At 40.4% G+C, this 17,094-nt stretch overlaps 1 protein-coding gene across 1 annotated transcript in view; it reads left to right on the top strand.

The window, feature by feature from the left end:
* The window catches only part of FRMD3 (FERM domain containing 3), a gene marked incomplete at both ends in the record, with an annotated part of 146,547 nt that overhangs the window by 118,970 nt on the left and 10,483 nt on the right, over nt 1-17,094 (top strand). Inside the window, 5 exons of the mRNA XM_082335597.1 lie at nt 718-781; nt 1,817-1,905; nt 5,140-5,214; nt 5,790-5,858; nt 9,084-9,205. Of these exons, the coding sequence (XP_082191723.1) occupies nt 718-781; nt 1,817-1,905; nt 5,140-5,214; nt 5,790-5,858; nt 9,084-9,205 (419 nt within the window). The remainder of the gene's footprint in view (nt 1-717; nt 782-1,816; nt 1,906-5,139; nt 5,215-5,789; nt 5,859-9,083; nt 9,206-17,094) is intronic.

Genomic DNA, 17,094 nt, shown 5'->3' with positions numbered 1-17,094 from the left:
CATTTTAACTGTACTAATGACAAAATTTCCATTACAATTTAAGCAGAGGCATCGTATTGCCTTTATGTGGTGCACTGCTATTCCCTACATAGATTGTGCTTTCAACCTTGGTTAAATTAAATTTTGACATAGGTTTGCAACTCACAAGGCCCCAGTAATAAGTGCTGTCAAACATTTTCTTTTCCTTCCTGTTGTATTCTGTCTGTAAGTAGTCAGTTGCAAAGATGTGTGATATGAAACCACACATAAATAAGGACAGAGATAAGATGTTGCTGGTAAAAAGTGCCTGTATCTAGAAAGTTGTATGCCTTCTTATGCAACATATGCAGGCTAAGAGTATTCTTTCCCTCATTTTAATTACATTAGACATTCCAAGATTTTAAGAAATAAGAGGAATTACAAACGGTGTAATAAATAGAATGTAAACATAAGCTTGTGCCTGCTTTTAATTTCCTCTTCATTTTCCAACAGCCAAAGTTAATTCTTTGAAGGTGCGTAGGGATGTAAAAGTAATACTCTGGGATTATGTTCTCTGCTCTGAAGAAGATTAGAATATTAAATGCTTTTATGCTAAAGGCTGTAAGATGTCTGTTGAGGCTCTTTGTCATTTGACTGCCTGTTTGACTTTGGGAATCAGGGAAACTTGCATGCAAGTTGCTTTTCTTACCTGTAGATCTGTCTGTTTTTCCTGTACTTAAATGATCTTTCTCTTTCTAGGTGTGATGTCTATAAACTAAAATTTGAAGGGAAGACTTTTTATGTGTTTGGAGCTCAGAAAGAGGTCAGGTTTAATATTTTTACAGAACTTCTGTATTTGATTTAGAGTCAATGATAACATAACATCATTTTTTACCTAAACAAATTTCTAAATAATCAATAATCGTACTTCATATTGTAACTAAAATATAGAATATGAGTGAATGTGAATATTGCTGTTGTCAAAAGAGTGTCTAATTTGCAAAGGGTTGAGACTTTTCTCACTTCTTAACATTAATACAGTACTGTGTTGATTGCTCATGGGTTTGGTCATCTGCGTAGTCAAGTTTTAATGGATTTTAAAGTGCTAAAGCTGCACCCACCCATTCTAAGGCATGACCAACATCTGCATATGATGATTGAAAATTCAGGTGGGCCCTGATACCTGGATCAATGTGAGGTATTTTTGGCTACTTATGATCATCTCCTCAAATCTTGGTCAGGTAGATGGGCTGGAGTCTGTCCTAGGTAGTTAGGAGTCCGATCATTGGGCTCTTGCCATTGAAATCATAGAGATTTTTGCCTACAGCATGCTATAATCAGTTCTTCCCCTAGGGCAGAGTGATATAGCCCAAGATTAAGTCTTTGGATCCAGTCTAGGTGATGAATAGAAAATGGAGGAAGGAAATAATGCCAGAGGTATCAGGGACTGTTTGTGTGGTTGCAAGGAAGATCTGACGTTAGGACATAGGGAGCAGGGAGAAGTGGATGGTAAGTAGTGCAGCAACTGTGCAATGTGGAATATTGAACATAGAGACTTTCCTTCTTTAATTTTGGCCTGAATACATTACAGCTTTATTCTACAGGCTACTTGTACATCTGCTCTTCTCTGCCCTCTCCAAAGCATCCCCTTTTATTTCTGAAACAATTGCCTGGGCAGTTTAAATGTCAGCTATGTATGGGTTGTACTTCTGTGGGTGAATGACAGATAGAGGCTACACAGGAAAACTTGGTCTTTAGTGTATCTGGTTCATGGTGATGCTGTCAGGTACAGCTCCTTCAATCTTGGAGAATTCAATCTTTTAATTACTTTTATTTGCCTTCTTTTCCTTACACTTAGAAAAAGGCTGTGCTCTCATTCCATACCTCTACACCAGCAGCCTGCAAGCATCTTTGGAAATGTGGGGTGGAGAACCAGGCTTTTTACAAGTATGTAAACCTGAAGTCATTATCTATACTAAAAGTAAAAAAAAGGTGCATGAGTAGAAGATTGTTGAATGTGAAATGCTCCATTTCATTAACAGAATTCAAAATGCAAACAGAAAATATGGAAGTTAATGGGGAATATTATTTCATTTCAGACCTGTATTATAAATTGTTTAAAATCTGAATGAGGCAGGAGGGGTTTGGCAGTGAATAATTACACTTTTTCCAGCACACTGTTTTTGCCACTCTGTTGTGTGACATTGGATGGACACAGTACTGCACTTGTGTCTGGGAACATAGTTGTTAATCTTAGCCCTGCTGTTGAATACCTTGAGAATGGAGGAAACAATGTTATGCTTGATTCTCTGGGCTCTTCTGCTGGTAGGTAATGTTCTCCTACTTGAAACCCAAGGTTTACTAAAAGTTGATTGAAAAAAAAAAAATTCTCTGCAATGATAGAAAAAAAGAAAAAAAGAAAATGTTCTTAGGTACATTTTGAAAGATGCCAGCCATCTCATTTAAAAAAAAAAAGCATCTAAATTGACGAGAAAAAGGAGTATCTTCCTCCCTGTTCCCTAAAAGAGAACCTGAAAATAATTCCTCATTAAAAAGCCTTTATGTGTTCTTTCTGCCCTCCGTTGGCTTTGTTAGATCTGTTTATTGATGCTTCCCTTTAGGCATGTAGCTTTTATTCTTCCTGCTTAGTGTCTCCTTACAGCATCTTACTTATTTTATAAAAAATATTGTTTCTGTGTTGGAACATAGCAACACTAGGAGGCTGCTCTAAGGGTAGATAATAACTAAGTAGGAAGAACATGTCTTCTAACATGGATGTTAATGACCTGCTCTATTTTGGAGAAGATTCCTTCTTTAATTTCAACAGTGATACGATAATATATCAATATAATCTATTCAATTGATATATTCAATGAAGAAACAAGAAATACGAGCTGGCACAATACAGCTGTTAATTCTCTGGGTTAACATCTACTGTGTTTGAGACTGGATTAATAAAAAGATTATCAGGAAGTGCTTTCCATTGGAAGTATATGTATGTAGGAAAATAGTGCATGGTGTTCGAGCAGTTTTATTTTATGTTACTGAAAATAAATATAGGGAATAGGAAACAATTCCCACCCAAAGGAGAGAAATTAGTGCTTGAAGTAAAGACGTCTGAGGGAGACTCGTAGGAATATAATCTTTCTGCTCTTATTGTTGAATGGTTGTAATATTAACTGCTTGGCTTTTAGTCACAAATACATGGTTGTGGTGGGTTTGGCCTTGACTAGGTGCCAGATGCCCACTCAGCTGCTCTCTCACTCTCTCTGTACTCAACAGGTCAAGGAGAGAAAATAAGATGAAAAAGCTCATGGGTTGGGATTAAGGCAGGAATTACTGTCACTTGACTATTTTTAAATGACAATAAAGACAAAACTGAAAACACCCCTCCCTTGTTTCTTCCCAGGCTCAACTTCACTCCTTCTTTCCCAACTCCTCTATATCCTCCTTGCCCCAAGCAGCTCAGTGAGATGGGGTACGAGGGTTGCAGTGAGTTCATAGCAGTTTCTCTTTGCTGCTTCTTCCTCCTCACGCTTTTCCCCTGCTCCAGTGTCCTTACAAACTGCTCCAGCAGGATAAACCTGCTGCAGCATGGGTTCCTCTCCATGGGCCACAACTCCTGCCAGGAGCCAGCTCCTGTGTGGGCTCTCCAGGGGCTGCAGCTTCCTTCAGGACATGTCCACCTGCTGTACTGCAGGGTCTTCCACAGGCTGCAGTGTAGATATCTGCTTTGGCATGGTCTTCCATGGGGTGCAGGGGGACAGCCTGCTCCACCACGGTATTCTTTATGGACTGCAGGGTAGTCTCTGCTCTGGCACCTGGAGCGCCTCCTCCTTCTCTGAACTTGGTGTCTGCAGGGCTGGTTCTCTCAATTTTTTTTCTACTTTCCACATGTCTTCAGGGCACTACTGTGGGGTTATTTCTTTAACATGATTGTTTAAAATTATGCTTGCCTCTTTCAATTTTGGTGGGTCTTAAAAGAGGACTACCTTAGTAAAATGAAGATTGGTAGTGATATTCAATGGAGAGGAACCTGGCTAAAAGATTGGAAAATAGTAATGGGAGTATGCAGAGTGCAGAAAAATAACCACAATCCTCTAAACAGGAAACTGAAGCCAAAGCAATCTGTAAATAAAGGCTAAGGATAGTAGTTTTGAAATGGCAAAAGTTTTCATACATTTTGGAAAAACTGAGCTATACAGCATGGACTGTTAGTTACTTAACAATATTAGATAAGTCCTGTCTATGTTCTCTATAGCAACAAGGTATTCTAATTAGATTAGAACAGACGTAGCCAGGTTGTGTAAGTAATTCATGATAATGACACTTTGCCTTAATTAGATTTGGTCCTCTCCTCTGCTTAGAAGACCTTGAGACTTGGAATTTAAGACAAGGTCATGATCTCTTGGCACGTCTTGAAAAACAGAGCTTTACTCCTGTCTTGATCCAGGCTCAGGGTTGACTGTTGTGGTTATTTTCAAGTAGATATAAATCATAAAAGATTGTCTACTAGGGTCTGGGAATGAGCGACTCGATATGAAATCAATTTGCCATTTTGAAGCCAGAGACCATCAAGGAGATGATGTGTCTGAGATACTTCTCCATGATCTTTGTGATAAAAGACTGTCATAAAAGATTGCTGTGTACTTTGTGATTAGAAAGAAGCAGTAGAATATGATGTAGGCTATTAAGAAGTTGACTATACAGAGACATCAAAATGCAACTGCTTTTGGAGACAAGTCTTACCACTTCTTTATTATTTCTTTTATTTCTATTATTTGCTTTACTAGTGGGAAAGTGGAAATAGCCATATCTTCCCACAAACAAGGTAGTGTTAGGGCAAACTTGTGCTAGGGACTTTTGGTGTACCACGGTCTTTCCTTCATCCTGTGAATGAAAGTCCCTAGAGACGCAGCAAGTGTCGGCATTTAATTTTCTTGTTTTCCTATCCAGGTAATCACTTGTTTTATGTTCAGTTGTTCTGTGCTGTCTGAGTTGTTTTATGTATGCTTTATGTTCTAATTTGTATAAAGGCCTTGAAAAAGGTTGGAAAGCCCAATTACTGAATGTTACTTTGTGGTATAAAACTAACAAAGCTTATTGTTGGCCGTGTTCATTTTTTCTTATCAGATTCCTTCTGTGCTGAAAATGTGACACCCTCTGTTCTTTTTCTTCAAGGTATGCAAAATCCAGTCAGATCAAGACCATGTCCAGCAGCAAGATATTTTTTAAAGGCAGTAGATTTCGATATAGGTGGGTGTTTGCTGTTTGTTTTTCATGGTAAACCATTTCAGAAAGTTAGAGAAAATGTCAGTAATTACTTATGGCAAGTTGAAGGCTTTTCCTTCTTGAGGGCCTGTTCACACCTAATCCAGGTCAGGATTTGAAAGATATTCTGTAGTCTCTTTAGCGTCACTTATAAAATAAACTGGAGGCTTCATGCAGACTTCTGTCAAAGAGCGGTTTCATCAGAACAGGGTTCTACTTTTGATGCAGTTTCTGTAAAAACAAGGATGCATGGCTAGTATAGAGATTGTATGTCCCCTGTAACTGGGCAGCTCTGGACCAGGGGTGCATTAGTGGGACAGTTCAGTCCCACTCCTAGCATTCTACTACAAAAGGTTGCTTTTTCTCCAGTAGCTTTGCACACAAGTGGTCAGCAGAATTTTTAATCTGGGACATTATATATCCACTACACGGGAATTTTTTTTTGCCTTTTCCTTTTTTTCTTTTTAATGTAACTTAATTGTTCATGTACATATAGTGCTTGGCATGTAATGAGCTCATTTTAGTATTTGCTTGAATATTTATTTCATGTTTTAATGCAGTGGGAAAGTAGCCAAAGAGGTTGTGGAGGCAAGCTCTAAAATCCAGAGGGAACCTCCTGAAGTTCACAGGTAAGTCTTGACATTCCAATTAAAGTTTAAGGACTAAGGAGGATTATTGTTCTCTACAGAGAAATTCTCTTTCCTTTATTGTGAGATGTAATGACTGCCATCCTGAGCTTCCACAATGAAGCCTGCAAGCCTTGGGAAATATGTGTTGCCAGTGTTACAAAATTCTGACAATAGCATATTGTCTCCTACACAAGGGAACTTAATCTGTGCTGCTTCGAAGCTGGGTTTAATCAATCAGTCAGATAAGTAGCTTATATTATTTTCTGTGTTAGGACATGAACTGTTATTAAATGATCCTGACAGAAAAGTACATTCTCATTTCGTTCAGAGTTCTTGTGCAATTTTGAAGGATTCTGTTTTATGTATGTATATGGGTACGTTTAAAGGTATATTTGATAGTTTTTCCATAATACAGTGAGATTAAAAAGCAAGAAGTTCATTCAGTAAAGAGAAAAAATATCAGAGAATCTTTTTTTTGGAAAAAAAAGATTTGGCGTGTTAGAAATAAGCAGCTGGACTTTGTAAGCAAACTAATACTTCTGGTCCTTGTCACTCATTGTAGTGACAGAGAAGATTGATAAGAACCTAATTAAAGTCCCTCAGAAGAGAAGAAAGAGGCCAGCAGGAAAAAGCTATTTAAAAACTTCTTTAAAAGATTACTTAACTTTCTGGACATTCTACATCCATATCCCTATTTTTATTGTGAATTTTTTCAGGGATTGGGTATGTGTGGTTTTTTTATTTTTAATTGAATATGAATATTCCATCTATATTTGAGAGAAGAGTGGATTGTCTTTACTAAAGGGTAGGAATATATTTGCAGCAAATATTTATAAATACGTTGTCCAGCCCTACTATGTAATTAATAGTAAGGCCAGGCAAGGATGATTTTGAACATGCTTTTGCAGATTACATTTAAAAATGGGGTAGGTGACGGTCCAGAATGTGTTAACTGAGAACACGGAAGGCAGAATATAGGTCCATCATTGAGGCAGGGTAGATTACTTGGGCACACAAATGCATTTTAAATGAAAATAGTTACTCACATAAGGAAATAACTTATTGCCTACTTTCCATAGGGTTTCTTTCTTCCATAGCATAAGAAAATATTTTAATGTAAAATTATTCTTTACCTTGTATTTTACTTTTCTTTACTTTCGGTATTTAAAGTATTTTAAACATACTGTTTAAAACTCTTAGTGTACATAAAGAAACAGATCAAAGGGCAAATAAGTGTACAGAGTGATTGCATGTGGATTTAAGACCTATAAATAGTAATGTATATTTTTTATGATTAACCTTCTTAAAATGCTTGCGTTTACAATGTTATGGTTGCTCCAAGTTCAGTTTCTTAGAAAGACTATGAAAAAGCCTAATAATTTAAACTGTTTCTATAATGCAGGTTTTGAAAGGGGAGGCGCTGGTAGATAGCTTGACCTTCTAATAGCACAAGTAGGCAAAAAGCATAGAAAATTTTCAGCTCCAAAAAAAGCAAGCTTTAGAAACAAGTTACTCCGTGAAAGAGGATTTGGAGACAGGAAATTGTAGTTTTTCAGATGCAAAACATTTAGAGGAAATTATATGATTGAAGGTAAGTATACGTATATTTTTTATATATATATATATATATATATATAAAGTCTTCTCTCCCTGCATCCCCTCCCTCAAAGTCACTTCAGTGGTACCATGGGTGCATTGAGAAAGAAACATGCAGTTGTGAAGACGTTACTGTTCAATATCTTTGTGTTTGGATATAACATTTAAAGCACTACAGACTGAAAATCTGTTGGAGCGTGTAGTTATGCAGCATTAATGTGGTGGCAAATTCTTCTGACAAATACACAGTGCATGATTTAATATTTTGCTTCCAGGGCATGCCTGAAGGAGGGATCTTTGTAAATAAGTATGGAATAGGAGTCTTATGGGTGCTCCCAGGCACAACTCCTATTTTGGGAGTTGCTTGATAGCTCTTTACAGCAAGCACAAAGGTCCAGCGGATGCATAACAAGTCTGTGGAGGTACCGTTGTGTTGGAGTGATTGTAACTACAGTAATCTGAGTGAAAAACTTCTTTGGATAGTGAAAATTTAAACTAAATAGTTATTAGAGACTGCTCACAGAATGTAAATGAGGACATAAGTAGCTCTGGGCATATGTTAATGAACAAGGAATCATGGCAATTGAGCAAGAAAGCTTGTTTATCCCCACAGTAGATTTAATGACATGTAATGTGACTTAAAAGTAGGACATCTGTGTCCCGAGTTTACCTAAACCCTCAGCAACACACAGTCCCTTCTTTTCACTTGCAATAGGTGCTTTGTTCAGTTTGTTTATCTGTGTGGAATTGTAAGTTGAGTCTTTGTGCAAACTTGAAATGCATTTTGTGTAACTTCAGCACTGTACCTATGTACCATTTGAAGTCAAGTAGAATCCTCTTCCCTTTCATCTTTGCTTTTGTCAGAAGTAAATATTTTGTAATGTAATGGTTCAGATTTATTGCAGGATTCTTGCTTAAGGCCTGTAGCATGTAAGTGCTAGATAACTTATTCTAAAGAGCCATTTTATTTTCTTAGCAATATGATTTTAGGCTAATGAGCATCATGACTGAAGCGAATCAACAGCATTCCTCAAACTTTCCTGAGAAACACTTGCTACCAGGAAAGCCTGTTAGAGCCAAGTAAGACAAGAAAGAAAACCAGCTTGAGTAACTTGGAGGCATGGTGTAGAGGCAGTGTCCAGGGTGTGTGAGAATGAGAGCACTGTGTATCAGTTAACTGAAGCGATATGGTTGTTCCTTCTTTAGTCTTCAGTCTGCAGTGCTCAAACCGTAACAAATCCTTTATCCAGTCCCAGAGGCAATGGAACAACATCAGGAAAATTATTTGTATCATCTCTACCTTCCCCTTCCTTGAAGCCAAATACTCATGTCTGCTGTGCAGTGTGGAGAGGAGCAACACACTGAAATCCTGCATGAGATGAGAAGGAGTCAGGCTGCGTAAAGGGAAGTAAACCAGCACAAAACCTTCTCTTACACCTCAGATGTTGAAAGGTTTATGTCTGCAGAGGGTGCAACATAACACGGCTGAAAGCAGCATTCTGTGTACAGAGCTTGTTACGATAGTTCAAGGCCTGTTGTAGTTTATGCAAAACAATTCTGAGATGAGACGTATTCGACTGCAGTTGTTTCCCTGTGAATAAACTGACCCTGTTTTCCCCATTCTTTTAGAGCCAGCATTAGCCAGAGTCGCAGCTCTCCCTCGTTGAACAAGCAACTCATAATCAACATGGAACCTCTGCAGCCCCTCCTTCCTTCTCCCTGCGAGGAGGAAGAGGTTCCTTTAGAAGAAGGTGAGTCACTTACCTGATTTCTGCCAAACTCTACCAATATTAATTATAAAATATATGGAAAAAGGTGTGTTACTGACTCAGGGTTATGGAAAAAATCTAATAATTTCCATTAGGAGTACACCATTAAGCTTCTGCCTGTCATACTGAGAAATGATAACTAGCTCAAGGAACTGTGCACAAGCCTCATGCAAGATACATTGTGAGGAAAGTTACTGCTGTTAAGCTTTCTGTTTCAAAAATCTTTTTTTAGATTGTCAGATGAAAGGAACTTAACAGGAAATAAATAATTCAACATAGTGCCATTTTACTATATAGTAACTGCAGTTACTCAGGAGTGAAAACTGTCAGTTTACTGCTAAGTATGTTGTTTTTCTTGCTTCCCTTTACTTATATATTTCTTTCTGTTCTAATGTTAGGAAAAACTCTCTTCTAATTTAATTCCATTGACAAAAAGGGACGCTATTTGAAGGTCAGCTAGGAAAGAGTCTCTGCTAATTTAATCCCATTGACAAAAAAGGGTGTTATTGGAAGATCAGTTTGAATGCATTTTGTAGAACAAGGTTTTCCATGGATTTGTTTATTCCTTGATACTTTAAAAATTGCATTCAACACCTATCTTTTTGAGATGCAGTCATTACAAAGAATGGTATGAACATCTTAGCCAGTTTAAATGAGGATAACTGCATTCTTCCTAATAAAAAAGGAAGCCAATCAAACAAAATCTAACGGTGGTTCTTACTTGAGATGCTGTGAGCTAAGTGTTTCAGAAGGTGGGAAATACAACCCCTGCTGTTGCTTCGTTGTGGTCAATTAAGGGGAAACAGAAAACGGCTGAACAAGTATGTTCATTTTCATGGGATTACATCCTAATTTCATTTTATAGGAGTCATATGAACATGTTTTGTTCATTCTTTGGAGTTTCAACACTAAATGTAGTAAGAACAGGCTGAATTAGATTGTCTGCGTACTTAGCTTATTCTAATGAGTAGTAGTAGCTGCATGACATGTAGTTAATTTTAACAACTACTTGCTTACCTCTGCTGTGAAATACCTGTATCTGGGAATTCACTTTCTGCCAGCCAGGTACCAAGCACTGTGTGCCTGCTAGGCAGTTGTCACCACTGCATGGTAACAACAGCTTGCTGCTTGTAAGACTGCTGTGCCATACTTACAACTCTAAGCAATGAAATCCATTTTTGAAAACTGCCTACTTGTCATTGCTACATGCTCACCAGAGAGTGCTGGTTTCAAATGTATATATTACATAAGTTTGAAAGTCATGTTTTCTTTTAGTCAGACAGATTGTTGTTACTACTATGATTTAACAAAAAATATTTGTTGGTGGGTTTCCTGTAGAATGTTACGCATAGTTAAATACCACCAGCTGCTAAGTTAATAATACTCAGCTCTGTTACAGTATTTTCCTGCAGCGAACTTGGCTATATTATCAAATTGCAGCTTGAACTGGTCTCACAACTCTCTGACACTGACACTGGCTCTCTTCCCCACATGAACTCAGTCCACTTCTGTGGATTCCCATCTTCTCCCTTGCACCAGCACTAATCACCCCAGAGTGGGCTGGAAGAAGGAGTTAAAACAAAACAAAACAAAAATTAAAAAAAAAACCCAAACAACCAACAGCTCCCTAACTGTTCAGTGTCCCACTGCTGGCTGGCTCAACTGTGAAGTTGCTCATCAGAGAGGGTTGGGCAAGGTACTGTGCCAGGGAAAGGGCAGGAGCAGGAGGTGGGGAGAGGGAAGGTGGCTAGCCCTGGGACTGACTCAGCTGCACTGGGAAACTGCTTTTAGTGTGCTACACTTGTGAAACAGCCTTGGCATCTCTCTAAATGTCTAGGCCTGAGGTGGGGGTGGACACCCTGCGGTGCTTTCCAGAGGGCCTGCAGATGCTGTTGAGAGCACAGTGCAGCCCTGCCTAGGTCAGATGTCCCTGTGCTGCGTGGGTTGGCTAATGCAGCTTCCAGGACCCATGCTTGTATTTCTGCAAGGTGCTGCTGTATACATATGAATGTTCCAGCTGCTGATGGCCGAGACCTTCACATGGTGCTGCACGGTGCTGTGTAAATGGGCCCAAGCAACTCATTAGCAGAGCTGGCTATAATGGCGCTGTCAGCTGTGCATACCTGGGGCAGACTCAGGAGAGTGCACAGCTTTGTCTTTTAACTGAGCAAAACTTACTTGTTCTTAATTTTGAATTGGCTTTATACAGAATCATAGAATCATAGAATCATTAAGGTTGGAAAAGACCCTTAAGATCATTGAGTCCAACTGTTAACCTAGCACTGCCAAGTCCACCACTAAACCATGTCCCTAAGCACCACGTCTACCCGTCTTTTAAATACCTCCAGGAATGGAGACTCAACCACTTCCCTGGGCAGCCTGTTCCAATGCCTGACTACTCTTTCAGTGAAGAAGTTTTTCCTAATATCCAACCTAAACTTCTCCTGGTGCAGCCTGAGGCCGTTTCCTCTCGTCCTATCGCTTGTTACTAGGGAGAAGAGATCGACCCCCACCTTGCTACAACCTCCTTTCAGGTAGTTGTAGAGAGCAATGAGGTCTCCCCTCAGCCTTCTCTTCTCCAGACTAAACAACCCCAGCTCCCTCAGCTGCTCCTCATGACACTTGTGCTCCAGACCCTTCACCAGCTTCATTGCCCTTCTCTGGACACGCTCCAGCACCTCGATGTCCTTCTTGTAGTGAGGGGCCCAAAACTGAACACAGGACTCAAGGTGCGGCCTCACCAGTGCCGAGTACAGGGGCACTATAACCTTCCTGGTCCTGCTGGCCACACTATTCCTGATGCAAGTCAGGATGCCATTGGCCCTCTTGGCCCCCTGAGCACACTGCTGGCTCATGTTCAGGCGGCTGACGACCACCCCCCCTCCGGGTCCTTTTCCTCCAGGCAGCGCTCCAGCCACTCCTCCCCCAGCCCGTAGCGTTGCATGGGGTTGTTGTGACTGAAGTGCAGGACCCGACACCGAGCCTTGTTGAATCTCATGCAGTTGGCCCCGGCCCAACGATCCAGCCTGTCCAGGTCCCTCTGTAGAGCCTTTCTACCCTCAGCAGATCGACACTTCCACCCAACTTGGTGTCATCTGCAAACTTACTGAGGATGCACTCAATCTCCTCATCCAGACTTCCTTCTTGAATAACATCTGGCCCTCCTGGACTCCTTTGCCCTTCAGGACTGCCTCCCAAGGGACTCTGCTAACCAGACTCCTAAACAATCCAAAGTCTGCCCTTCTGAAGTTCAGGGTAGCGGTTTTGCTGACCCCCCTCCTTACTTCTCCAAGAATTGAAAACTCTATCGTTGCTGAGCCCAAGACAGCCTCTGACCACCACATCGCCCACCAGGCCTTCTCTGTTCGTAAACAGCAAGTCCAGCGGGGCACCTCCCCTGGCTGGCTCGCTTACCAGCTGCGTCGGGAAGTTATCTCCCACACCCTCCAGGAACCTCCGAGACTGCTTCCTCTCTGCTGTGTTGTATTTCCAGCAGATATCTGGTAAGTTGTAGCCTCCCGCGAGAACAAGGGCTAGAGATTGTGAGACTTCAGCCAACCGCTTGTAGAATACTTTGTCTGTTTCCTCATCCTGGTTGGGTGGTCTGTAACAGACTCCCACCACGATATCTGCTTTATTAGCCTTCCCTCTGATCTTTACCCATAAGCACTCAACCTTATCATTACCTTCATTGAGCTCTAGACAATCAAAACACTCTCTAACATACAAGGCTACCCCACCACCTCTCCTTCCTTGCCTGTCCCTTCTAAAGAGCTTGTAGCCATCCATTGCAGCACTCCAGTTGTGTGAGTCATCCCACCATGTTCCGTGATGGTGACTACATCATAGTTTTCCTGCCGCGTAATGGCTTCCAGCTCCTCCTGCTTATTGCCCATGCTGCGTGCATTGGTGTAAATGCACTTCAGCTGGGCTATTGATCTCTTCTCCAACACAGGCATGCCTCCCCTAGGCTCATCCCTAGCAAGCCTGATTTTATCCCCTTCCCCCTTTGAATCTAGTTTAAAGCTCTCTCAATGAGGCCTTTGAATTGGTATTCTTACTTAAATGTGCTTTTATTCCTGTTTTAAATTCTAGTTATGTGACTTACCTAAGAGATTGGCCACTAACCAATAGATATTTTATCAAATTAAAAAACTAATCTCAAGTTCTCATGCCTTAGGTTTTGCAGGTCATCTCCCAGTGCTTTGTTGCTACTGCTTAAGATTCTTCAGGCTTTCACATTCCTTGTTACTGACCCTTATTTTGCACTAATGTCCTTTCTGTCTCAGGAGGAGAAAAGAGGCATGGTAGTGTAAAGATGCAACCATGAAATTGTTGTCGTGCATAGGTTATCACATGGGATTAGATTTTACAGGCATGAGTGTTGGATATGCTTGGAGAGATCATTGCTGCCTTTTAAACCTAAAAGACATTCTTCAAAAGGCACGTAGCTACAAAAGTTTTAAGTGTATCCAGAAGTGTGATTGCAAAATTCATCTTTGTCACAGATGGCCAAATTAGGTCCTTCTGAATGTTCCTGTTAGGTCCTTTCCACGGTCCTTGCTCCATGTGCAGTTGAACATGGTCAGGCACATGGATCGGGGCAATCCCAACCACAAATACAGGCTGGGCGAAGAATGGATTGACAGCAGCCCTGAGGAGAAGGACTTAGGGGTGTTAGTTGATGAGAAGCTCAACATGATCCAGTAATGTGTGTTTGCAGCCCAGAAAGCCAACCGTATCCTAGGCTGCATCAAAAAAAGTGTGGCCAGCAGGTCCAGGGAGGTGATTCTTCTCCCTCTACTCTGCTCTGCTGAGACCCCACCTGGAGTACTGCATTCAGCTCTGGGACCCCCAGCATAAGAAGGACATGGACCTGTTGGAGCAGGTCCAGAGGAGGGCCATGAAGATGATCTGGGGGCTGCAGCACCTCTGCTATGAAGACAGGCTGACAGAGTTCAGGTTGTTCATCCTGGAGAAGAGGAGGCTCTGGGGAGACCTTATAGCAGCCTTCCAGTACCTGAAGGGGCCTACAAGAAAGCTGGAGAGGGACTTTTTACAAGGGTATGTAGTGATAGAACAAGGGGTAATGGCTTTAAACTGAAAGAGGGTACATTTAGATTAGATATAAGGACATTCTTCACTGTGAGGGTGGTGAGGCACTGGAACAGGTTGCCCAGAGAAGTTGTGGATGCCTGGAAGTGTTCCATCCCTGGAACTGTTCAAGGCCAGGTTGCATGGTGCTTTGAGCAACCTGGTCTTGTGGAAAGTGTCCCTGCCCATGGCAGGGGGATTGGAACCAGATGATCTTTGTCGTGGTTTAACTCCAGCTGGCAATCAAGCACTACACAACCGCTTGCTTACTCCCCCCTGGTGGGATGGGAGTGAGAATCGGAAGACTAAAAGTGAGAAAACTCATGGGTTGAGATAAAGACAGTTTAATAGGTAAAGCAAAAGTTGCACATGCAAGCAAAGCAAAGGAAGGAATTCATTCACTAATTCCCATCGGCAGGCATGTGTTCAGCCATCTCCAGGACAGCAGGGCTCCATCATGCGTAACAGTTACTTGGGAAGACAAATGCCATCACTCCAAACACCCCCCCCCTTCCTTCTTCTTCCCCCGGCTTTGTATACTGAGCATGGTGTCACATGGTATGAAATAGCCCTTTGGCCAGTCTGGGTCAGCCCCCCTGGCTGTGCCCCATCCCAGCTTCTTGTGTACCTGGCAGAACAAGGGAAGCTGAAAAGTCCTCGATTTAGTATAAGCACCACTTAGCAACAACTAAAACATCAGTGTGTTATCAACATTATTCTCATACTACATCCAAAACACAGCACTATATGAGCCACCAGAAAGAAAACCAACTCTATCCCAGCTGAAACCAGGACATGTCTAAGGTCCCTTCCAACCCAAACCCTTCTATAATTCTATTCTATGATTCTATGTTATATTTCTTTTGGTATTGCTATAGGAATTACGTGGCTGCCTTCTTTCACCATCTGATTTGGTGAGACAGATTATTGCCTGTCCTGATCACTTGGCAATTATTTTGCAGATGGTAGATCGTTGTCTTTGGATTTCCCAGCAGCAGATGCTGTCAGAGCTTCATGTATTTGAGTAGTCCAATTTAAAAAAAAAAAAAAAAAAAAAAAAAAGAAAAAAAAAGGCAAAAGCACACCTCTGAGTCACAGGATATTAGTGTGGTTTTGACAAAGTGATGAAAACTTCAGTCACTTGATACTTGTGTGCTCAGGTTTCATATATGAATTATTTTCCTGGTGACATTGGCTTTTGCCTTTGGAGCAACCAAAGTGAAAGTAGCATGCTTCAGTCATGCTATTTATTGATCTACCTTGTACTGTATTTTAGAAAAAAGAGAGTTGATGACACAGATGCATTCTGAATTACTTGTTTAAAATCCATGTTCCTCAATTTTTTCTTCCCCAGAGAGTTACACACTTTTTAGATGTCCTCATTGATCTTTTACAATTTTTTTTTCTTACAAAATTGTATGCCTGTGCATCTGAATTGTGTAGAGAGCTCTTATCCTTTAGCAAACTTATTTTTTTGTGTTGCTCAGCTATAAGAAATATTGCATTAGTGTAAATTAATTGGCATGAATGATATCTTTACTTTATAATGTGGAGTCTTTGTTGCATTTTACAAGCACATATGGGAATGAGCACACAGCAGCTACTACCAGTCTAATTGTCTCTGTGTGTGAGTTCTCGTCTGTGTAAGCTTTGGTTGTAGAGCAGAGGCGTATGGAGCATTTGTGGGTACAGCTTAGGCAACAACACATGAAAAACTGGCTACTTATGAATAATAGTATGAATAAATCTTAAAAATATGCTAGTAAAATATGAAATAATGTTAAGTGTCTGTTCACATGTTATGTTTGTACAGCAAGAACACTATAACAAGTAATCTAGTCTACTTTTTTCCCTGGGCACAGCTCAGTGTTGTTACCTTTAATTTTTACTGGAAAAAAAAATCACTGGTTTAGTGCTAACTGTTTCTCTGGGTAGAACTAATACACAGCTTGTCAACATTCATATTTTTAAAATCATACCTGCTGTATACAAGACACAATTTATCTTAAGACATCAGATAGAGACAATTGTGAAATGTCTTGTGTTACGTAGCATCGAACAGCTTTTCTCTGTGAAATTAGCAGAAGCAATACTGCTGTTAGCTGATTGTACCTGGTGTGTGTGTGTGTATATATGATAACAAAAATTGTAATACATAGGAATTAATCCGATTTCTTAGTGGCTTTTCTAAATAAAATAACGGTTCTATTTTTAGATGCCTGTGGTCACAGAGATGATTAATTTCTTCTAATATTTCATTAAACTTAGTAGAGGCCAAAGTGAGCATCCTTACGTCAGGTTGTATGTAATGGAATTTTCTACTAGTTTTTTGGTAGTTTTTAAACGTTGAGATCGTTCTCTCATTTATGGAATAAAGTTTGGTCATCTTACTTGCTGGGAGTTAGTAGTAGAGACAAAGAGTTACTGACACAGCTGCAAGATTTCAACATAAATATCCCTTAGTTTTATATACATGGTTTGTGGGTAGTGACTTGAAATCTCATAGTCATTCTGCTTTTGCATGGGCATGGTCACATGAAACATAAACAACACATGTTTATTCATTGACATGAATGTGCTCGTGTTGGTAATCATTCACAGCCTTGTCCAGGTAACACTTGTGTCCTTGATTAGACTTTCCTTTGTGTACTGAACATGGTGGTGGTTATTGGAAGAATTGGTGCTTTCCAGTTTTTGTAGCTATGACACAGTGAAGATTCAGCCCTTTTTAGTGAGATTTTAATGATCCTCTTTTGATTGCTGCAACAGTTGTGAGA

Source organism: Platalea leucorodia, assembly GCF_965183815.1.
Source record: "Platalea leucorodia genome assembly, chromosome: Z".
NCBI lineage: Eukaryota > Metazoa > Chordata > Aves > Pelecaniformes > Threskiornithidae > Platalea > Platalea leucorodia.
The sequence above is the reverse complement of the archived record's forward strand: the minus strand, read 5'-3'. Positions and strand labels throughout refer to the sequence as shown.